This window comes from Phallusia mammillata, chromosome 6 (assembly GCF_965637545.1).
Source record: "Phallusia mammillata chromosome 6, kaPhaMamm4.hap1.1, whole genome shotgun sequence".
Taxonomy (NCBI): Eukaryota; Metazoa; Chordata; class Ascidiacea; order Phlebobranchia; family Ascidiidae; genus Phallusia; species Phallusia mammillata.
Genome location: NC_137257.1, coordinates 21138260 through 21162920, shown reverse-complemented (window position 1 = coordinate 21162920; position 24661 = coordinate 21138260). Strand labels below are relative to the sequence as shown.

General features: G+C 38.1%; 2 protein-coding genes across 2 annotated transcripts; both read right to left on the bottom strand.

Annotated features, from left to right (window-relative positions):
* Positions 1-1615: 1615 nt before the first annotated feature.
* Positions 1616-8673, bottom strand: LOC145233928 (tryptase-2-like). Its single transcript, XM_080098693.1, has 11 exons — positions 8555-8673; positions 7446-7642; positions 6898-7009; positions 6385-6540; positions 5915-6003; positions 5223-5335; positions 4615-4711; positions 4185-4306; positions 3525-3625; positions 3207-3337; positions 1616-2811 (listed from the first exon to the last, which is right to left on the bottom strand). Exons 1-11 carry the CDS (start codon positions 8622-8624, stop codon positions 2596-2598), a joined length of 1404 nt encoding a protein of 467 aa, XP_079954819.1. The 5' UTR covers positions 8625-8673; the 3' UTR covers positions 1616-2595.
* Positions 8674-11887: 3214 nt separating this feature from the next.
* On the bottom strand, positions 11888-15400 carry LOC145232918 (uncharacterized). The gene is made up of 5 exons (XM_080097589.1): positions 14876-15400; positions 14583-14740; positions 14084-14334; positions 13078-13278; positions 11888-12713 (listed from the first exon to the last, which is right to left on the bottom strand). Exons 1-5 carry the CDS (start codon positions 14916-14918, stop codon positions 12416-12418), a joined length of 951 nt encoding a protein of 316 aa, XP_079953715.1. The 5' UTR covers positions 14919-15400; the 3' UTR covers positions 11888-12415.
* Positions 15401-24661: the final 9261 nt, after the last annotated feature.

Below are 24661 nucleotides of genomic sequence, written 5' to 3'. Positions count from 1 at the left end.
TTGACATGCGGTATGGACGTTTACACAATGCTGCTATTAACAGCCTGGTATCAAAACATTACACTGGTTGATTTCACAAGGCCAAACCTTAGTGCTGTTGTCGGTAGCTTGCCTCTGCAATTCACCGTGATAAGTAAAGGTCAAAGTGTTTAGACTTTAGATCTGGTCTGGTTTTAGCTCATGTCTTGACTGATGGTTAACAGGCCGTTGCTTACAACGCAGGGTGCAGCTGGAATTCCAAAGACAAATACAAAATTGATTTACACTGGCCAAGTCTACCTCTAAGCTATGCTGCTACGTTATGCAACTAAACATAAATAAACAATAAAAAACAGGCACAGGAAACTGTTGTCAATTGTGCAACTGAGTTTACCAACAATCTGCTTCTTTTATTAGGTTATACAATAACCCACAGTCATCGAAATAAGGCAAACCTTATCTACTGACTTTTGTTCCTGTTTTTTGTAGCCTCGATAGCAAATTATATTTGCGTTGTCTGGCATTGAATGAATCTCCCGTTTGTCGTTGCGCTTCACTGCTCCCGATATGTCACAACAAATGATTGCGCATTGATGCGAAACGACTTAAGACGTCATGTGACCGAAAGGAATTTTGAGCCGGTCACGTCCAAACACGTAGGCTGGGTAACTATTGACTATATCTACGATTTTACGTTTGTGTTTATTGCCTCTGAAATGACAGTACTGCTTGCACATTTTTAAGTTTAATTTGTTGACAGATAAATTTAGTGCAGATACTGTTCGCTGTGGAAACATATTAATGTTGTTTACACATATTATAATCTGCGGCTTCTGTGCATAGATTTTTATGCCGACTGTAAAATAAAAGCTTCATGAATCAAAAAGCATAGTTTTTGGCAACTGCTACTTACATCTGAACTACCCTAAAAACATATATCTTGATCTTTGTACATACTAGATTATTGTGAATAAACAAACTAAGTTTTAACACTGAGGGGGTTGTAGGTTACCTTACGGCGACTAAACAAACTTCGCAACAAAGAATGCATTTGCTAGAAGTGCTATCTCAAGTTTACCAAGCAGTTTCGTTAGAGTAAAAGTTACCTGTTGTCATTACGGTGGTTGTGTGCATTTGCACTTTGCCTTCAGGGCAAATAATAGAAATCAAACCACTGTACCACCTTTACACCATTCACAAAGATTTTACCTATACATTTCAGAAACCTGCTTGAAAGCATTAGAAGTGCTTTGTTTTCAAGGCAATTTAATGTTGTTATAATAATAAGGGTCGTTGCTGGTAGTTTGCTAGCCTACCTTACACGTTGTTTAGCTTTATATTTGGCATTAAATTTTAATGTTTATCCCGGTAATCCTATTTCTATCTTGTGAACTGTCATTATAGGCTCGCAGAACTATTGTTCCGATAAATATTTTTTGGGTTGTTTCATCTTAAAGGCGTTGAATTTTTTTGCATACGAACAACCGTGTCGACTGGTTGTAAACAAATCTTTTACTGGCGACTACTTGTAGGGTGTTATTGAGCCTGTTTACCACACAAGATCGTACTTGGACAAGCTTTATATCTTGTTAATTTACACTGATTCTGAACTTTAAAAAGTCGCAAACACCACATATAAGCACTTGCTTGTCGACTTTTACAGCAAAAAACATAAACAAGAGCTTAAACTTTCTTGTAATATTGACTGTTGTCAAACATTTGCTGAAAAATCGGTTAAGCCCCGTTAATTCGCTCAGCTTAAACCTGACAAATTGACGCTGGAGTCGTAAACAATTTCACATGTTACAACACCTAGCAAAAACGCTCTTAACAAGAAGCACTAAAGCAGACTAAACGTTTACCTCCACAGCTAACAGAGTGCTGCGCGTCCCAAACGTCTAGTAAAATATTAACCTGAATGTTTATATTTGCTCCCACGAACACAGTCCAGATGACTGGGCAGTTTTATGTTATTAAGGTGCTGCTTCATATGGGCTCCGTTAATGTTTTATTACCTCATTGCGTCCTTATTGCGTGGTTTTACACAAACTTAAGTGTAAGATTTATCGGAGTGACGTGAAATTATGACTCCACATGAGTAGCTTGAACCACCTTGTGTAATTTAAATATTAGTGTTTTTTTTATTATTGTATGATCCTCCAGAAAACTCAAATTTACAAGTTGAAGAACCAACATTATTAACACAACCGTTCACACTGCGAAAAAAAATCCGCCCAATTCGAACAAAACTTGAGGCACAAATTATTTTTAATGTGGTAAGGATTTACCCAATTGACATTGGTTAATCGTCGGTTATTTTTTTTGTTCAAATGGTTCCAGTTTAACCGAGGTCTACTGTATTTTTTTCACAAGGTTCGAACCCAGGACACTCCGGGGAACGAATCCCGATCAAGGTTTTTTATGTCTGTATATGGGTCAGGCACGCCAGACCACCGTTTTCAATTGATACTTGTGCTCTTAACGCCACCTATCGACAGGTATGGTGTTTAGTAGATTTTCCGCCATTTGTTGATATTTAGCAGATTTTTAAATTTAAATCCCTTATATGGCGACATACAAGCCAAAACAACAAACGAAGTGTCTCAAAAATCGTTTTCACACAACACTTGTGGAGGCTTGATCCATGTAAGAGTCAATCCAGTCAATAAAGTCGATAACTTTTGTATAAATTCCCGGTTTGTTTCTTTTGGCACATCCGTCGCCCCAACTCGTCACGCCCCACAGAACAAAATGGGTTCCTTTCGTTTCGGAATTGTCTTTACAGACCAGTGGTCCACCGCTGTCACCCTGACATGAGTCTGTACCGGGGCCCTGTAGACAAGGATAAATTGTTCTAATTGTATAAAAACGGAATAGCCGTAAACTTAAACAACAGTTAACAAAGCATCCAACATATCTTCGAATTTCAAGGTTTGACAAAGTTGACAAACTACTACAAATAGTGGTTTGACAGGCTCATAACTACTACAATTCGTAAAAAATACATTCTTCAAAACGGCCTCAAGGAGTAAACGAAAGAAAAAGCATAAAAACTTATGGTCTACACATAGACTTGCCTAACACAACCAAAATTATTTTTGCAAACAGTTGGAACAAATCCTTATAAACGGCTTGGGTTTAGGTTGTGTTTACCTATGCATCAAGCCCGAACCTTGACTCTTAAAGTACTTATTACAAATCTAAGAGTTGGGCATAAAACAACGTACCGCCGCACAAACAGTCTTCGGAGCCACTTGTAATATTCCATCCTCGTTAACTCCATAGTTTGCACTACAGACGTTTGAATCGATAATGTTTACCCCTGCTTTTTGTAGTACGTCAGGAAACTGTGAAGGTCCTTAAAAATAAATAAAGCACCCGGTTATTTGTATGTAATAATCTTAGCCCTTATACAAACTCTGCAGAGAATTTTTTTATCAAAGCACTATTTATTATATACTGGTTGAAGAAAAAACATGTACATCAATAAAACAGTAAAGGAAGCTTAAATGTTTGAAATTTGGAGTTATATATCTGATACTTACGGTCTGTCCAATTTAGCGCACCCCAACCAGTGATGATGCATGGCGTTTTTGGTGGGAAACTGTGTTTAATAGTTGGAAGACACACAGGCCTCACCATGCGGCTAAAAATATTTAAAAAACAATTCGTTAGCTAGCGATAGAGATATTTTTGCAGATCTCACCGCTGCACTGAATGGTAAGAAAAATTGAACGTTTTTCGGGTCGTGTTCGAGTTCGGGCTGAAGCTATTGTAAAAACGGGTCTGTTCCAATTTTGCTACATATGCATCGTATTTTACTTAATGCATGAATGTACAAGCGCACAGGTTGTAAGGATTTGTGGCGTATGGCCGTAGAACCATACAAAAACGTTTCAAATATTTTGCCTATTTGCCAATTGGTGCTATTGTTTAACTACTTTCAAGCATAATTTGGGACTTTAAAAGTATTTTTTGGCAAAGATTTAAACTTGTGATTTCGGGTTTGACCGGGTTTACAGCTCTAGTATAAACTATTAACGCAAACACACTTTTTTTTTTTTTTTTTTTTTTTCGTTAAAATTTCGTAATCGGGGTTTGTACTTTTGGGTTTACGGGATTTTCGCGCCTGTTAACAAACACAAAATATGTTCGGCAGATTGACATGTCTTCAAGCTAACTCTAATTTATTTTTTCGTGTCTACCTGTATTGAATACATCTTTGTAAGCCTTCTGGTGATGTAAGACGCACAAGGGCAATATCGTTTCGTGGGGTGGGTTCTGATGAATAAGTTTCATGAATAATAACTTCAGAAATATTGAAGTCCTGGAAATAAAATAAAAACGCTTGCCAGTTTGTTTATTTTTTAAACGCATCAATTTTATTCACAGAAAATTGCAAGTTTTGTATTTCAATTTGTTCCGATTTGATTCTTAAATTGTGTGCCACAAAAAAAAACTTTGTTACCAATTGCTTTTTCATCTAATTTCGAAGACAAAAAATGATAAAGATGGAACCTCGTTTTGACTTTGCTTTTTGCCAAAATCAGTATCTCTGATCAAATAAAAGTTAATATTCATTTATTTCAACTGCTTTTGTGTTAATAGTTTACGACAAACAAGTTTTGAACTCACTTGTTGTTCCTCACGGTCGCTGTAAGCTGCATTTCCTGAATCATCCACATTATAATAATCTCCAACACGAAATACGTACTTGGCCTCCCTTCCCACCCTGTTGAATGCATTTAGAGGTTTAACACTCTTGGTCATATAAGGACACCTGCCTATTTAGGTAATTCATACCTATAAAGGTTATGTTTCGAATACGAATGTATTTTAATTGATGTTCTTGACACCAATATGTTCTTAACATATGCTTCCATAAATGTTCTTGGGCGCCTGTCTGTTGTATTAGTTCATTCGGGAAAATTTAACACACAAGCCTAATTAAAGCCTGCGAAAAGTTTTTCACGTTTTGGCAGGGTTCGGGCGGGTTCGGGCGGGTCCAGGTCGGGTTCGGGTTGGGTTCGGGTTATGTCTGCCCTAAAATCGGACCTTCTTACCACTACGGCGTTTTTATTTGTAATGATAAATTTCTACATGGTTTTCTATACAAAAAAACGTTTTCTATTTGGTGTGTATAAATGCATTGGACTAGAAAAACATTTAACCCCGGGATAAAAACATTTTTTTTACATTCCAACACTTTTCAGGCTAAAATACCCAGTTATTGCGTAACTTACACTCGTCCCATACAGTGGGCAGCTGTGAGAATCCAACATGAACCGACGATGCTACCTCCGCAATAATGTTTGTAGCTCACCCAAGCAGACTCTTTTCTGCGTCGAAGTGCCGCCTGCCAGCATAAACAAAGTTAACATACAGCCTTTGCGATGAGTTATAAAGTTGAATCTGACTTTTGTCCAATTTGACCTATGCCTTATTACCCAGTGTGGTGTTTTGTTTATGAACTATATAGAACAGTAACATTTTAAGCATCCTCCGGTTAATTTGAAGAAATAACTTCGCATAATGAATTGCAATTACAATAAAGACTAGTGAAGTGCTTAAACATTACACAAATGTTGTCCGCAAATTTTTATAAGCCACATTTGGCAGAAAGTTCAAAATGTATTTTTTGCGAATTGCGAGGGCATGCAGGAATTCCGACGCGCCTGACCCATGACAGACACAAAAAACGTGATCGGAATTTGTCCCCGCGAGCGTCCTTAGTTTGTAAAAAAGGTTGAACAGCGACAAATTAAACACGATATCCTATATTGTCCTACAGTTTGTGGAGGACACGTTAAAAAAGTTTTACTTAGTTTAAATCATTTTGGTTTGAACTCATTTGCCCCGCTAAAGCATGTTTCGATCATAGACTCTCGCACACAATACCTCCACTAAAAACAACTAAAATTGAAATATTACATACTTGCCAAGGGAATTCCCCTTTTTTCGCGTTCGTGCCCCCGACTATTCTTGCCGTGTAGGTATTAAGCGCCGGACGGGTGCCGCAGATTTCTGTGGAATTAAAACAAAGGGGTTTTGTTAAAAAATGTTTTTTTGTATCTGGAAGTGTATAGGTTTCAAAATGGCACGTTGAACGTCTAATGGTCAGTTAAACCAGGTAATTGTAAAGCGTTTGCCTTGTAAGGTGTGTATGACTTTGTGTGCTGTTTCTAAACGCCAAATATCATCCACCAAGAAGACTAAATTTCAAAAACGCTATCAAAATACAGTGACAAAAATAGCTTTATTGTCGATTCGAACCTCCAGCAAAACAATAGCACAGTATACAAAAAAACGCGCAATATTTTACACAGTTGTTTGGAAAGATATTGATTTAGTGCTTATGATGGTTTTTTCTCCGGCGCGAGACTCGACCAACGCGTTTTGGTTTACCGCTTCCATCGAGACCTCTGCTGTTGTAAGCAATGTAATATTCTTGGAAGTTTCCACCATACGACCTCACAGCGTTAATTTCATCGTGGCCAACATGATCATCAACTGTCCTGAGATATTTTCCATTGAACGTGATGTGATACGCCAGGTTTAACACTGTGATTAAAAACAACTTTTAGATATTGCTACTATAGCTTGTGCATTATGACGTCAGAAGTAAGATTTTTCTTAGACGTTTCTTTCTTTTAATTTTTTTGGTTTTTATTTTCAGTAGTATTTGTCTTGTCTTATTTTTTATGTAAATTGTAGACTGTAAATACTAAATTAAAGCAAAGGCATGTTGGCCTCCCTGGGACTTTCTTATTCAAATAGAAAAAGTATCATAAAGTAAAAATTACTTGGCGGGTAAAAAAACTGGTACAGAATTTTACTGATTGTTGTTTGCTTTAGAAACACGTCGAACAAAAAAATCCCATTTGATTGTAGCGTGTCGTTAGTGAGATTATTACCTACCTTTAACGATCATACGAAATTGTTTTTTAATTCTAATATCGTCAAGGAGACGATCTCTGGCAAGTTCCTCGTCAACGTAGTTGCTGTCAGCTCCTTTGAAGCCAAACGTTACCTGTGAAGAAACAATCATGTTTGTAAACAACAGTAGGAAGACATTTCGCTGCCACTTGGGGGTCGTTATATAACAATGTTTTTTTTGTAAACCTTTTAGTTTGGTCATTATTGTTGTGTAAACTGGATTTAGAATAACTGTAGGAACAATAAAACGCCTAACAAACGATCTGAAATGTAGCTTAAAGAATTTTTAAATCCACAACCACTGTTAATGTTTTGTCGGGTAATTGGATTCGAAAAAATAACCGTTTTGAGAGGAAACTGAAATAAAAGTAAGGTTGGCATTTTTACAAAAATCGGCTTTTCTCATTTCATTAATTAAGGCAGAAAATCTTGTGGTTTTTAAACAAATATGGTTTTACTGGTGATGGCACAAAAGTTTACTATTCAACTGTTTGCGTCCAACAATATAAACACCATAAACAACAGCTTACTATTCTGTTTCTTGGCTTGAACTTAATGACAAGGGGGTGACATCTCGGAACTATAGTGTTGCTTCTTGGAATACCGGATGAGCAGACAGTAGATGAACTGAAGAACCGAATAGTTGAGGGACGAGGTTCAATCGTACCCTCAATTACAATTTCATCGCCTTCCCGAAGAGGCGTAACCAGTTCCAAAAATAAATGCCCTGAAATAGAGTAATGAGTGTACAAATGTCTGTTTTACAAAGGCAAATATGAATTGAAACAGAGTTGTAAGTCGGGCAGGGCCTTTCGGGTCTCAGTTTATGTTTAAACAAATGGGCAAGATTCAGGCTGCTTTATGCTGTTATTTCACCGTTTTGTTTCAAAATATTGGGATTCGGTCTAGTTCTAGGTTTGAACTTTCGGCTGTTTCATAAAAAAAGTGGGAAAATGTCTTTTAGCCGAAACAACTTGATTGTTTTAAACCTTATGAAAAAACTTCTGCCATAATTGACTTTACTTTGGCTTGGTTTGAAATATCGTTGGTTAATGCGCTTTTAAGCGTTCAGATTCTAACCCAGCTTAAACCACATGTTTACGTAATGCCAAACATGACCACGTGACTTTTTCCTTAATCCGCCCTCCCCAGTACCAGGCAGTCGAACTGAACGTCTTCTGGCGCCGCGTAAACCGGTCTGACCAATCACGAAGCAGGAAAACAACGGCGTTAGCGATTTTACTCAACAAAAACAAAACTGACGTAACAATACGTGACCTGCGATGCACGTTTTCGAATTTCCCACGGTTTTCATTCAAAAAAAATTTGCAACTTGTTGATGTTTGCTGACGCAATTTTTTTAATGTTATACAATCATCTCTTTGGTGGGAGCCCTTATTCATAGTGACCTTGCAAATTTTGCAAATAAACACAGCAAATTTTGTTGATGCTTTAGTTAATACGATCTAAGAAGTTAAGTTAATTGACCAATTAAATAAAAAAAGCAATGTGGTACACTGTTAAATGTTTATTATTCATGCTTTTCTTATAGCCCACTAACACTTACAAAGAGCTTTTGTGTATCAAGGAACAGTTTTTCTTATAAATTATCAGATATGCAACAACATTTGAAACTTACTTCGTTGACAGTGAACTTCTGACGTCAAATAAATCAGGATGGCGCCCAACAGAAACCTTCTTATGACCATCTTTGTGCAGTAGTTATGCTCTCCACTAAAATATGCGTTAAAAAGCTATATATCTGCAAAACACAGTTAAAAGTTTTAATGTTTTTTCTACTTTCCAATGCAAATTGATTTCTTGTTTTTGCAAATTCAGGGAAAAAACTCAACAACAAATACATTGGCAATTATTTTAAACTTAAACACATATTTTCTAATATAAAGCATATATTCTTTAGTAAATCTGGTTGTAGTTATAACTTCACTTTTCATCCTAACGTTAAACCTGCCTGACCAGCCAAAAGGAACCTGAGTTTATACTGGCGCTGCAAAAAAAAGAGTCTGTTTCTGCCTCACACCACCCGCTGTTATATACATTTCTCACATACTTGCAATGTCACTGACCCGCCACCCCCCAATGACGTAGGGGAAACAATCGACGCAATGACGTAACACTGTTTCCGCTGGCGACCAATGTCCGTAGATTGAAAGTGAATCAAAGTTTCCTGCTCAAATTCAATTCATGGAATTTTGCGTTTCCTGTCTTTCAATGGCCGACGCTGCACGCAGAGTGATTCATCAACGTAAAAAAACCGTGCATTTAGTTCACGTGATCGCGATATAATGTTACACCATTCTATGCAACTGCTTGTGATGCCAGGGAAATTTTAGGCCCATTTTTGCATATTTCTAATTATTGCACCAAATAAGAAAAATATCAAATCGTGCTTGTAACTGATCTGGGGATTTATTAAAAACAAAAATGTTTTCCACAGAAAAGGGTTGTTGCATACAGATTGCAGAGTAATACAGAGTATAAAACATAATAGTGCGAGTTCATTAAATTTTTGCCAAATCTTATACTTGTCCAAAAAGCAAACATAAACAATTTAAATCCTGTTTTTATATCTGCGTTGCGAATTGTTGTATGTTTAGAAAACTTTTCATCATTTAAACCAGTGGTTCCCTAAATCTTGACAAATCCTTTCTTACCAATTAAAACATTTCTATTTCTCCCAAATATACTACATATACCAGATGTAAAACCACAGAAAGATCATTTAACATTGGGTCTTTTATCGACTTCATAAGTTGTATTTCCAGAGCTGAAGTGCCAATTTACAAACCACATGTAAAGGAGGAATTCTTTCCTTGTTGGGAAACAATTGATTTGTACCAAACATAATTTTAAACCTTTAACATACAGATGTCAAACAAAACTGTTCCTAAAAACTCAAACACTGTAATCTGCTAGCAAGGTACACCTACACATAATCGTTGCTGTTCTTTAACGAACTCTTCTAGTCCTTCATCCATACTATTGTTTTAGATGGGAATTACGCTGCCTTACTTGCAAGCCCAATAAAAATCATTATCAACAAAACCGTATTTATACAAAATTTACAACACAAAAAAAGACTAGAACAATTTCCAGTTTCCTGATCGAATACTAGAGACCACCGTCATTACGTAATATCGGTATTTCATTTTTGCATTATTACACATATCTTTGCTACTCAACTATTTTTAAACATATATTCCGATTCCTCTGGCTTTCTCAGACTCCCTGCGTCGCGCCAAGCACGATTTCGTGTTAGCGGTCACGTGAGAAATTAAACATCATTAAACTGTCGTGCATTTGTCATGTTACATCGTTTCTTAAAATCGTTTATAAATATTTGAAACACGGCCATGGACGCGATTTCTTAGTCCTTAAACTAAATATGAAACATTGTTAAATGCACTTGTTTCTGTTGTGAAACAAAAGCGAAAATTCGGTGAGACTTTGTTATGTTGTTGTGGGAAATAGTCAATGTCCCTAAGTTTGTAGGCAATTTCTCTACGAACTGGTGAACAACATTTTTGTCGGAAATTAATTTTTTAGTGAACCAACATTTGAAATTATTTTTTGGTTTAATCTTTTTTAAATATCAAACTTTAACAAGGCAATTAGCATAAACTAAAACGTGATTTTGAAAACAGTTTCGTAACATACCAACACAATCTTGTCTTACAAACTTCATATAAGCTTAAATCTGTTTAATTTGACGTTTATCGCTAAATACGGTTTTGAGCATCCTCGTCCAATGAAAAAACATAAATAAAGACCTTTCACATTTCTTTTTCTAGCTGCTTTTTTTCTATTGGTCCAAGTGCCCTCTCTTGCCTTATATGTGCCGGCGCCCATGACCACACAGTTGCCTACTGTAAAAACGTCATATTTTTTTAGCTCATACATGCTCCGCTGCATGCTGTTTGCAGCCATCAGCATGTACTTATTTCCCCGTCCTTCCTGTTATCTGATAATTCATGTTGTACATGGACTTGCTACACACAAACGGTGTGTTGTAACCATATAAGTGGCTTTCAGTGTATAAGTCGTTTGTAACATTGTGTAACGTGTGTTTGTTTTTACAATGTCCTGTTGATGTTTTCAATGTAAAATAATTCACAATCAAATTGCCATTATGAATTTCTGCTTAACGTTCACATTTTTTATGTAGTCCAAAGAATCTTTAATTTTGGGGTCTAAAGAAGCGTAATAATATAAGTTTCCCAGCTTTTGTATGAATATAATCACAAGGAATTGGAATTTCCAACAACCAAATTGCAGAGCGGTTACATCGGCACCAACATGCTGTCGACTGAGTTTTCCAGCAATTTTTCAAGCAATCTACGCAATCATTTCGCAATTGGCAACAGGCATGAGGCGCCTGTAACCAGAAATGCTGCGTTTAATTGCGGCGGCATTTGGTTGTTTCACTATAACTTGTGAAAAGGCAGAGGGAATGGTGCATTGGTCACAGGAACTCGGATTTAATTTGTTGTAAACAACTACAGGTAACGAAGGTTTTTCATACATTTTACTTGATACTTTGCCAAGATCCAATGTTAGAAAGTGTAATGCTGTTTAACTTTTAACTATATTTGTAGACTTGTGTTAATAAAACTGAGGTACGGTATGGTTTTTAATGTATTTTCTGAGAGCGGTAAAGATGGTAAAGACGTTTGTGTACACAATGTCACAATAACAAAAAGGTTATATTTTGCCGCACGAAGTGTAGTTTTGGGTAAGTTGCCTTATTGTGTTGGCTATAATGCCGACTTTTAACATAAAGATATGAAAAGCGCGGCCACAGATATTGTTTTGTTAATCAATTGCAACTATTCTTTGATGTGCTCAATATTTATCACGAATCTGTGCCTTCGGGATTTCTTATTACTCTCTTTCGCCATCTCTGGTCGATTTTTTGCTGATTAATTTTTTTTCTGATTCACTTCATAATGACTTGGAGACATAGTAAGCACTTTATTTGTTTGCCGCCGCACAGCAGAGAGCAAGTTATACAATTTTTGTAACACTGTGAAGGAAAGAAAGAAAATAAAGAGAGAGAAATGAAATGCATTGTAATTGGTAGATCATTATCGCACATGCACAACGTTATATTGATGTATTCCAACTTTAATAGTTGAAACACCAAGTTTTCAGTACTGCGGAATCGGCCGATATGTAAAAATAACATTGTGTACATTAAGAAACATAAATCTTGGCAGTAAATAAACTTAATGTCGATTTTCCATAAATAGCATTTGCAATAAACAATAATAAATAAAAAAAAACAGCAATAGCAATAACAGCAATAACAACGATAATAAAATGATGGCAATAAATAGTAAGCGGCCAAGTAAAACGAATCGTCGATGGTCAGCACCAAAATATAGCACAGTTTAGGTAAAGCGGGTAAAACAGACGGTGCTGACAAAATATGAAGAACAAATGTAAGGAACTTCGCGCCATAATTCGATATCCAACGATCTCATACGTCAGCATGTGTGACGTCAGTACACAAGCTCACACATACGTCATCGCTTGGTTTGTCCAGGACCGCTAGAGTGTCAAGCGACCGGTTTTCGTTGATATCGGCTTTGGTTGTAAAACTGACAGCGACGTCCTGCCGCGAAGTTTGACGTGCCGCTAGATGGCGCTCATGAGATAGCGAAGTTGAAAGCTGCTGACGTGCTTCACGAAGCGAGTCAGCTATGTTGTGAGGTCGAGCTTTAAACTCGATCGGGTGATTTTCATTCGTAAGCGCTTGTCGACGGTTAAACACGTGTCTGGAAATAGAACAATTTATTGTGAATTTAATTTGTTGAACATTCTTTAGAACAGTATGTTATTGTCTTAACCGGAAATGCACGGGCAAAATTCAAAAAAGTATCATAAATGTATCAACACTTCTTGACAAATTTTATTTGTTTTTTAACAAACTTTGGCGGTCATTTAATTTAAGCTAAACATTATAGATACAGCGGATACAGTATAGTTAACAGCGGATATAAAACTGCAAAAGCAAAGTTCGACACCAGTACTTTAAACGTTATCTACATGTTTCGACAAGCATTGTTGGGAAGAATATAACTATCTTATATTACCTAATGATAAAAGTTTGCCCACAGCAGATGCAAAACGTTTTCTTACCTTCTTACAAACAGCGCTACACAGGCGACAAAAGCGACGAAGGCGATGCCGGCGAACACAGCGATACGAGTGACCTGATCATCGGCGCCAGCGCCCGCGGAATCGTTTATTACGATCTGTGAATCTTCACCACTGGGGCTTTCTACTGACCGAACTTTAATCCTGGTTTCACAGTTGAATCCCATTTTGCTGCTGGGGCACCTGGAATAGAAACAACACACGATGAGTCAGCTGTATTAATCCGGACCCACAGTGAGGAGACTTATTTCATAAGTTCAAGGGCCTGTTTCCTCTCGCTGTCTGTAGTTGCTGAAATAAACCAACAACTATGCGCCTCTTGTTAGCTGGCCCACAAACCGTTTTTGTGGTAGGTCACATGCGAAAAGATGATTTACACCAAACTTGCTGCACTAAGCATTAAACACTCCCACGATATAAAATAAAAGTATCCGTTTTCTCACATCCTTCACAAATTGCCCACATAAGTTACTAACCATGTAATGCGGTTAATTGGTAGTTTGGTTTGACCCAAATTAGGTTTCGCGCCAACTCTAGTGCTGAGCTATTGAAAGCTTGAAGTGTTCGACCAATTTAACTCTTAAGGTTTAATGAGTCAGATTGTGGCACAAACCTAGCGTCCGCTACAACCCTATATGCGATTATTCAGCTATTGAGAAGTGTGCCACCTTGGCCCTGATTCATTGGGCTGCGTCGTGGCGCTGAGTTTTCACTGTGTATCTTTGGTATGTTTTAGGCGGTTTTGACAGTTTTGATTGATGTGGTGTTATTTTGGACACCTTTTCGTGAAATGGATACGTCACGAAGCGATGACGTCATGAACACTGAAACATTGGGACCCATGCGGCCAATGCCAAACTTTAAGGGAGAAAGTCGCCACAACTAAATGCGCGGGCCGAAAACAACAAACGGAAAAAATCTCTTAAAATCCCGCCGATTTTAATGCATTTTCGAAATTTTCGATAAATATCTGACAGGTAATACTTACTGGCAACGTTTTTGGGCGTAGGCATCTTGCAAGCAAATTCCAGCGTCAATGTTGCCTTTGGGATGAAAGAAACTACCACATCTGCCCCAAAAATCTTCAGGCTCACTGCATAAAGCTTGGGGTTCCTCGTTTGTACACATTTCCGAAAAGGGTTTCGTCACATCGACTCTTATGATTGGAATATCTTCTTGTTTCTCACACGCGTAAGCCGTCAGTTTACACAGGTTCGAAAAGTATCGTCTGTATCCGTTCTGTGGAAAGAAACAATTTGATTAGGACTTGTGGTTTTGCAGCAGAGTTGAGCAATCGGTGTTTAATAATTCATGCGTAAAAAAGTAGCTAAATGACGTAATGGCACACGGTACGGAAATGCAATTAAACTGCTAAATCTTGTGCTTACATTTCTCGGACAAACTTTTTTGTTTGCACCGAAAAGATACAACCGTATCTTAGTCGTAATTCTTTTGTTATTACCAGCGCTATCAAATATTTTACTTACTTTAAGAGGTCCACAGTAGTAGTTTGTGCTCCATTGTTCTTGGGTACATTTGAAGTGACATCTGCAGGTGTTGGTTAGTTTGTCGCACCAGCCACCATACTTACAACGTCCGTTCTCATCGCATTGTCGTTTAGCTGACACAGTCATTACACAAAGTACTGAAAAGCAACAAAAAATCCATTAACTAATTTGTCGTAAAACGAAATTGTGAAATAAACTAATTCACCAAAAAACGTTTTGAAAAAGCCCGCCAAATAAATTTCCGTATGTCGTACAAATATTGTTGCACTCACCTAGGCAAAAAATAGCAGCACAAATGGCAAGTCTGTTGTCCATGTTGAGGTTGGGTTGTCTTGTGTGTTATAAATAGTTTGGTTAGCTAATCCAGCGCGCACAGAGCATTCGCTGTTTGTTCTCAGTTAGTTTGTCTGCAATGCAAGAAGGTAACATTTGTTAAGCGGCTTAAAGATGTAGCGATAAACGCAGCCCATGAGGCCCCAAGGCTAAGGCAATCTGCAAAGCTGCTGGTATGTTGCTTTTGCAGTACTATAGCTTTGTGTATGCCTGCTACGGACTTCCTTTTCTGTACCATAACAGGGTGGTGCATTGTTCTTCACACCAGCACAATTATGCGATTTAACGGAAGCTGCATGCATTTTAATCATCGCTTCAAAATGGCTGAAGAACTGCGAAAATGTCTAACGTTCTAGGGCTAACAATGGGGTGATTGTACGTTACAATGGACAATGATATTGCTCTTATTTGGGCCTTGTCTGTGATCATGATGGTCACATCTCAAGCCTGTTACATACCTAAGAATTTTGTGGAAAAATCCTAATAAACTATGGGCGCACTTTATATGGTTTAATGTGTAAACAGCCATTGCGGTTAAACCTCTAGTCTGTGCGTGAATAGCGCAGCTGTGAAGTCTCAAATTAAAGCCGAACATGCCGCGTTCTCAGTCATGCGCGTAATATGTACCACGTGGCTTAGGATAGGATGGTCTGCATTGCTTGGTAAGGGTTGAACTTTCTTATTTTACAAACAGGCGCCATGAAGTCATAATTACCGCCGGTACCTAATTAAGGTTTTGTTAATTGCGCCTTGATAACTTCCTTTCAAGGAAGGCCAGACAGAGTTTCTTGGCCACAATCACACGTCAACAAGACAATTCAATGCATCCTATTCTATGGTCCTACGTGAAATGCACGATGTTTCCCTAATTAAGCGAAATGAACTCAATTTAAGCGCACTGCATTGATTTCTAATATACTAGCTTTGGCCTGACTCTTTGAAACTTCGTAATTGATACGTTTGTTTTGCTTTTTAGGCAACGAAATTTTCTTTGAACACGTTTTTTCCTGAAAGCCTAATTCAAAGCTTGGTTCACTTAAGAACAAGTTTTAAATCCTTGTTTCACCTTGCTCTGGTGTTGCCGAGCTTTCGACTGACGATTATCACCATCGGCGTTGCTCTTAAAAAGCTGCTTGCTAGGAGAGACGAAAGGAAAAAAGGGGAAAATGCTGCAGTCGCTTTTGGTAAGTTACGTTGATGATTTCGGATGGCAATGTATGAGAAAAGTTCTACGACATTGCCCGTGAAAATGCGGTTTTAGATTCGGAAGTGTTGGCAGAGAATTCTGCGACTAATCGGACGTTGATCTCAACCGCATAGTCGCCGGGACTTTTTAACTTTGCGACTCGACTGTTTTATCTTGACACGTATCTTCAGACTGTCGCATTTGCTAGTTGCGGTTCGACCGTAACCTCGACCAGTATTCAACTCTGTCGTCTGCATGTCGTTTTTAGGCTTGCAAGTATGCATTCGGTTTGCATTGCGTCATAATTACAACAGCGGTTTCTTGGATACGGTCGGTTTACGACGGGTAACTGAACCCGAACATCCCGTTTGCACTATTTTGGGGTTGGTGATGTGATTCGTACGTTTTGGGGTACAGTGCGCTAAATGATTGCGTGTTACCCTATAAACTGTAACCTTCAGAACGCAACATTTTGTAACGCTTATTATATTGAAAAACGAGTCGAATTGCCCAAACCTTTATTGGGCCCGTATGTATATTTGTTGACAAAAGTTTTGAAAATCTGCTATTTCAATAGCATTGTGGTCATTTATGTTGTGGCAGTTTGTTCATTATATTATGGCAGTTTGTTCATTATATTATGGCAGTTTGTTCATTATATTTTCCTCAAGAATTTTAATAATAGTTCTTTAAATAAACAATTTATAAATTTCCAGGGGTCAATTCAACTAGCATTGTTGTATTGGGCATGTTATTGCTGTCGGCACTATTCTTATCTTTAAATGTAAAGATAAACTCCAGACTCTTACCCGGCACCCTTAGTTAAACCACACAAGATAGCAGAAACATACGTAGAAATAGTTTCGACTGCTGTTCGGGTGCAATATTGACATTTCATGTTTACGTCTTACAACCTGACATTATTTCTGCTGTCGCGAACTTTTAAACATGACTGGTTTATTTTGCCAGTGACGTTACGTTTACAAGTTTGTTGATGCTCTTTTGAAAGCTAAATTCAATCGTTTTTTTCGGGTATTTGTCACAAAATGATTATTGCAAAATTGTGAAGTGTTTTAAGTGGGTTGTGTACAGGTATGAAACACAACTTCCCGACATTTAAGGCATATGATAAAATTAACTTAAGTTTTTTGTTGAAAGGCTGTCTGATTTTGTGCAAAACATATGAATCATGTAAGTCCAAGCAGAAATATACTCAGTGTATATGATTATAGACAGGAAAGTTTCAGTTAAATTTTCACAGACAACTTTTGACAATTCCCCAAAAGTCATATGAAACTTTCTGGACAGCATCACCATTATTGCACTAGGAAATTTTTTGGGTTGACAATTGACACGCATTCCGTCCAACGTCTAGCACAATCCAGTCGTCAAATTTTTGGCTGCAAGTGACTTACAGTTGAACTATTTCGTCAGTCTGTGTGATTCAGTTTTCGAACACTCTTCCGGCGTCTATCCTCTGATGAAGTGTGTTGTGTAAAGAATTTTCCCGGCCACATTTTGCTTGTTTATTTCAAATGTTCTGCGTTTTCAGACTTTGCGCACGTGGTATAAGACTGAAACGCACTTCTGTCTTATCACAAGACCCTCCCGAAGCCGTACGCACTGTCGCCTTTTAAATGCGACGATTGAGACTCTGCAGGTTCAGGGTGTCGGTTTCCCTACTCGTGCCGAGCATCACGACTCGCCTTCGCACTTTATCACCGTCCTCCCACCAACAGCTATCGATAATCATTCATCTTGACCACCCGAGGAGTTTGAATCCAGGGAGTGTATTGTAGCTAAATATTATATTGAAGGTCATGACCACTGCCACGTTGATATTGAGAAGAGATCTTTTGCTTTTTTATGATACATGGAAGGGCGTGAATCTGTAGCCCTAAAGTTTATTGACGTTTGTATTTGAAATTAAAACATGTAAATGAAACAGTTTGATCCTTCGGTGCTTGGTGTTGGTGGGTAAAAATATATTTTACTTTTGCACATTTCTCCTATTATTGCAAAACTACATTGCAAATTTAAGTCCTGTTATTTGCATACAGAGGCTGTTATCAACCAAATTCTAACATACCTTTCCACAACCTAAAATGCTTGGAAGTTCTGAACTTTTTTATCGAACGAAAAGTAACACAACTTAACACGATGCCAAAAATGTCGCCTAGACGGACTAAAAACATATGCAACCACTCTCCCAAATGGGGCAAGTAATTAAACAGAATTTCAGTGGAGCGGCGGTAGCCGACATGTGGCGATTTGACCCGAGCGACCTGGCGTTCGCACCCGGCATTTTCAGACTGTTTTGACCGCCTTTAAGTCTGATTGATTGCGTTCATGTGTGGTTTGTTCGTAGATAGTGTCTTTGCGTGCTTCGTCCAAATCACCGATTCGGCTACCGGTGCCGCATGACTTTACGAAATGCGCTATAATTAACCGCAGGACCGAATTCGGACGTATAAAGAATCTTTCTCTTATCTTACTGCGTATGTTTGACCTTTCGCACTGCGGATTAATCCCTTGTTAGTAATATCAGCTGGCTTCTGTCTGTTTCAATACCAGCTGTCTTATGTCTGTTTCGTAGGACATAGTTGTATCATACTGTCCGTAAACGACATAAAAATATACCCGTTTATAAGGTGTCGAAACGGTAACTTTTGTGTTTTAGCCTACAATTGCGTCAAAATGTTGTATTTTAATACTTCCACAGTACTACAAATAAGTGGGTTATTTGCAATTTATGTTGTGCACTTTTGAATTTACGTGTAGCCTTCCGAATTGTTTTTTTCACGTTATTTAATCACATAATCACAACACAATGAACAAAACCCTGCTTTAAACCACACAGCAATCAACTCTTGGCCACAAAACCCATCTTAGTAACTTGCAATTACAGATCTCACGCAGTCCAACATCCTGCCATTAGCTCTGTGTATGATACCAACCCTTGGGAGTAGACGATGGTCGAAACTATAACAAGCTCCCGATTGAAGAGTACATGCAAATTCGTCGCACCAAGAATGCTTTATAATAACCGGCTTGTGTCAAGGGATGTGGTTTTTGTAATAGGCCTAATTACATTAAGCGCGTGAACGCTCACAATATTGAGGGTTCTCTTTCCATAATTGCGCTACTTGGCTTTAAAAACATTGTTTCGTTTTTGTGGTAATTGTCCGAAGGTGATTAGCTCATCACGTTGTACAAAGGCGCGCTCGTTACCTAAAGCATGATTACACAGCCGACAAAAGCATTAAAACCAATTGGAGTTAATAATCCATTGTTCAGTCGCATCTTTATAACCAATCAGGCGCACGTTTAAATATTTTTGGGTGCTTGATCCACCTGGCCAAATAAATGAAGTAAGACTTGGTCTTGACCGTTCAGTCACCTTTAAGAGGACTCAACCTCGTTGGATTGTTTGTGTTTATTTTAGCGGTGTGCTCTGGTGTGAATGACAAGGTGGAAACCATGGCAAGTGTAGGCTGTGGGAGTTATTACATCACCAGTCGTTTCCACTTAAAATGTCCGCCGCAAGCTTGATAGTTAATAATGTTACCTTGTCAATTCTGTGCTACACCTTTATGGCTTCACTTTTTTCAGGCGAAAATTGCTTACAATAGATATTGAGAAAACGACACTACAGACAAAATAGGCGTGATGCCATTTTGGTCATAAAACGTTGAGATGACTTCGTAACTGTTAAAGGTGGTGACCTCGACCAACACTAAACACGGCAACACTCCTTTGTGAAGTCAGTTTGCTTTGGTTTTGCCTTCTACTTGTTTTACCTCAGAAGGCTGCGGTGATTAACAACCTAGGGCTTCGGTCTTGAGACGATGGAATGCGGATTTGAAAAGGTCGCCTGGCATTTACACAGGAAGATCGTATTACCCACGGACACTAACAGCTTTGTGGCTGCGAATTCGCCCAACATGTAGCGATGATTCTAGAGCCCGTGGTACCGAAATTGCGCAAATCTGTTTTATATTTCACTTCGTACCTGGGAAACAAACCTGTTCCTAACGCTGGCTTTCTTGAATCGTACGTGGCGGTTTCGATCAAGCGTGTTTAGGGTAAAGCGCTCGAACACCTCATGTTTGCTGATGTTACAGTAAAAAAACCCGATGTGTGTTCAGCGGAAAGTTTTCTGGTCAGATTTTAGAAGATTACGATTGTATGCAAGATTTCCTCTTCTGATAAGTATAAATACTGCATTATTTTAGACTAGAAACCAAATTGCCTTCAGTAGTGGCGTTCACATCCAATTCACATAAACTGACCTTTTGTAAACATCACCAAAATTGCAGTCGGACGCCGAAAAATTTTGCATATCGAAACCTTTTAAAACATGTTATTTTCTGCTATCACACGGGCGTGCTGAACGATTGTAGTAACGACTTTTTGTAGTATGCACATGAGCATTGTCCAAAGAACCCATAATCTTGGTCAGCATCTGCGGTGGAAAAGTGAGTTAATCGACCGATACATGATGGTTACATCACCGAACCAGTGTCAGCACTTTAAACTGAAGAGATTGGTTGTTTTTGACCACATAAGTGCCGGCACTAAAGTGTTGGTTGTATAATGTTGTGGGTTGATCGGACAGTCGTGTCATTATTGTCACTTGAAGAAGGCGATGGTGTAGGCTCAAAGGGAGAAAAGCGGCGGTATTTTATGTGGGAAAACTTTTATCTTTTTTTGTGATAATATCGTTTGCGGCGCATAACATTTTGCCTTTACTTTTCTCAAGTTTATTGTCAAATAAGCCACTTATTTGCTTTATTGTTGGCTATGTAATCAATGCATAACAGTCCTTTTGAATCCAAGTCTTTTGATAAAGTTAATTAACACAAACTGAGTAATGAACTAGTAAACAACGTTGTCACACTAATGACAGATTTATTAGCACAGGACACAGGTTTTAAATAATTTATTTTTTTACACTATGACCTTTATTTAATGAATATTGTAAACCACATATTTAAAACCGGTTGGTTGCTTCAGACAACGCCGCTTTATTGTTGCCAAGTTGATCTTCGTCACGTTGAAATATATATCCGCAGTTAATGAATAAACCTTTATCAATGCCATCAGTGTCTCTAGTCACTCGCTCTTTTTCCTACTGTTGCCTGTATTAGAATAGTAGTTAAACTTCCCATACGACGACCCGGTGATAAAGTACATTCTTCGGCATTAAGTCTAAATCCAGCACCATTCACTATTTGGTCTTCAACGCGACCAAAGTTAGAAATCTGCATCATTCTCTTGGTGTACATGGATTGAATTTTGTGTTTTTATGTTGTACTGGTTCAAACAAGCAGGTATGTTGTAATGATCGACATAATAATATAAGGTTAACCACTATACCTAATCATCGTATCCCGAACTGGTTCCCAATGTCTGAATCATGTTTTGAGCGCCTGGATTTAACACAGCCTCGAATATTAACACTGACACTGTTGTCTGATCTTACTAAAGACTTTAAGTTGCAATTATTATTATCTTGCGTTTCGTGCGGCGATTATATGGATTTGTTACAGTAGTTTCGTAGATTAGGACTGATCCTGTAATACATAATACGTGTTTAGTCATCGGCGAAATACCAAAATGTTGTTAAGTTTTTGTTTTGTGTACGGTAAAATAAATACAAATGACTAAATATGTTTCGTAGTAAGAATTTGAACAAAAAACACTTCACGTAGAAACTTTTCTTTTTCTAACTTAAAATAATTTCTAGAATTCATGGAAATTTTAATTACAGAGTGTCACATCTAAAAGTAGGCTCTGACCGTGTTGGGTTTTTACTTTTATTATTTTACTGATGCTTGTGTTTCAAAAATATATTGACTTGTTTCTCGTTACTTTCGATTCTATTTTTGCTGTTGGTACATATTTTATCATTTTTTAACCTCACAGGGTTGATAATATTACTTTTGGCTTCACGAACAAAAGTCCCATTTTTTCGCAAATCTTATTCCACACACGGTTTTCCGCGTTCGTCCTGTAATTACTTTGGGCAGAACCGAAAATGTTAGGTTTCGGCCTCGATTCCCGGTCAAATTCCGTGTAATTTTGATTGAAACATTAACTGGTGACGACTGTTGGACATGATTACGACGATTTAACATTGAGCCATTTGCTTGACAAGATGTTACACCCAGACAAAGTGCTTTGTTCGAAATTAACTTTTGTCATTTTTGTGCGAATTCACATGAAGTTTAAGGTTAAGTTTTATTTCTGGATACAAGTTTAAAGTTTATAGTCAAATCATTTAGTTCCCTGGCGCCACTTTACCAGCAACTAAATCCATATTAATAAACGATTTCCCGCGGTCTTTTGTAAAGACATTGCGTCTCATCGTCTACCAAAGTTTTCGCATTACATGCGTGTTGACGTACGGTTATCACCAGAGGTGATATTTGCAAAAGGACAATAAACTTCTAACTTGGTTGTACAAAACCCCCGTTTGTTTGCATAAATTCGACTTATTTCTTGTCCTTCTTATGCCAAGTCATAAAATCTTTTTTTTTTGAACTTGGCTTTACTATAAACGCGTTTCTCTTATGATAAGTAACCAATTCTGATTATTATTTGCTCATAGAGAAAAAATAGCGAGTTTACGAACATCACACCAGTTGCATCCATTTAAGGCAGACCAAGAGACGCGCATATTGTTTTGATATCAACAGAGTCTAATGAAAGACTCGCGTTTTTGCCACGCGGGTGTGTCATTGTGATATTGTCACCCCAAACAACATCGCATGACAGATATGCCCCTCTGCTCGACCCACATATGTTCGGGGGCTCGTCATGTGATAATGACCCACTTAATAATCACAATCAGGGAAAATACCGGGGTTTTATTTCTTGAGTCAATTCCCAACAATTTATTGCTTTCTATCATAACCCAAGCAATTAAGTCATGTATACTCGACTAATTCGTCCCCCAAAACGTGTGCAGTAGTTTTTGAACAGTAGATAGATTTTGGATGATGTTATACACGTACAATTTTATTTTATTTTCCAAGGGACGTCTTTGCGAGCGATTTGTTTAAAAAACTATAGTCGTAGGAAATAATCAGCCGTAGTTTTATCGGCTGGTAAAAAAAAACTTACAAATTTGTGTACAAAATCATTTTATTCTTTGTATTTCTTTGCTTCTTAGTTCTTACTACCGGTTTCAAAAGAATGAAAACAGCACGCAGATCAAAAACCTTTAAAAACCAGCACAAAAATTCGGATCAGGCCATTATCGTGGGGGAACACCCTGATTTGTGAATACCCATCTCTTAGTCTCAACACATAGACTGCAAAAATGTCAGTTCAGATTCTGAGTAATTGTAGCATTCCAGGTTAAGTGAGTTGTTCCGCCGAATGCCCTGACTCAACCGGGAATAGCGGCCAGTTGCAGGACGTCGGTTTGGTGCTTATTCACGCTGTCCAGCCGCCGTACAAACCCACAAGACTTGCCTTGCCACCGGGGTTAAATCCTTCATAGTTTAACGGAATCACGGACGGCTCGGTCGGCGAAAATTAGGCGCGGTATTTCGAGTCATTGCCAACGGGTTGGTATTTCGTCTTGTTTTGCCTTACCATGTAAAGTTGCCTTTAAACACGTGTTTGCATCGTGTGATGAGTTGATCTTATTGTGGTTAACTTTATTTGGTCCCGAGTATGTTCGAGGTCGTGCAAGCGTTATTGTTGTCAACACAGGATGCGTTTGTTATTTCTGTTGAACCGGATCAACAACTCTCCTAAATATTCGTTAATAAATCCACTAAAAGGGTTTGGGCGAAAACAATTTCATTACCATATTACAATGGGAACTTGATATACTCAACGTTTTCATTTCCTTTTCCAATATACTCAACAATATTAAACTCGGTTCTGCGTGTAGTCCTTATTCTTAATCTTAATTTAGCAAACACACTTGCCGTATGTTGTACCAACTCGAGTCAACGTCGTTTTAACGTCTTCATATTTGGCCTGGCGTAAATGATTTTAAAAAGCATTTTTTGCCGATTACGAGTAAATAAAGCAGTTTAATGCCTAAATGCGGTTCCATGGTAATTTACCAAATTAGCAAACCACAACTAGACGTATTTTGCACTCGCGTATGCAATAAACCGTGTAATTGCGTCAAATGAGCGTCTGTAACCCGTAACAGTAGTAGTAATGCGGTTGTCACAAAAACGCGTGGCGTTGGGCTTGGTTTTCCACTGAATGGCGGTCAACCGAGGCATACGACTCGTCTGCAGAAAATTTGCACGCTCCTGCACCCGAATATAACAGAGGGACAAGGTTACAGGTTTTAAACACTTGAAGCGGGTTAGCAGGTGTGCAGATGGTCTAAAGACCGGGCGTGTTTTACGGTTAGTTGCGTTTTAAAAAAATCTTTTTGTCCAATGACAGCTCTAGAAAATTCCTTCTGATAATCCAGTGACCCTATTTGACTTGTGATTTTTTAAACGCTTAGGGCAATTGGTTCGCAGTCACCAAACAGACTTGGAATTGCCAAAAATTTGCG

Bases quoted from the DNA above. Each gene is read 5' to 3' on its own strand.
- LOC145233928 (XM_080098693.1), bottom strand. From the start codon at position 8,624: ATGGTCATAAGAAGGTTTCTGTTGGGCGCCATCCTGATTTATTTGACG. The intron at 7,643-8,554 runs GTAAGTTTCAAA...ACTCTATTTCAG, and splicing joins AGAAGTTCACTGTCAACGAA to GGCATTTATTTTTGGAACTG. The intron at 6,004-6,384 runs GTAAACCAAAAC...TTAATTCCACAG, and splicing joins CAGAGGTCTCGATGGAAGCG to AAATCTGCGGCACCCGTCCG.
- LOC145232918 (XM_080097589.1), bottom strand. From the start codon at position 14,918: ATGGACAACAGACTTGCCATTTGTGCTGCTATTTTTTGCCTAG. The intron at 14,335-14,582 runs GTAAGTAAAATA...TTCTTTCCACAG, and splicing joins ACTACTGTGGACCTCTTAAA to AACGGATACAGACGATACTT. The intron at 12,714-13,077 runs GTAAGAAAACGT...TTCTATTTCCAG, and splicing joins GTAGCGCTGTTTGTAAGAAG to ACACGTGTTTAACCGTCGAC.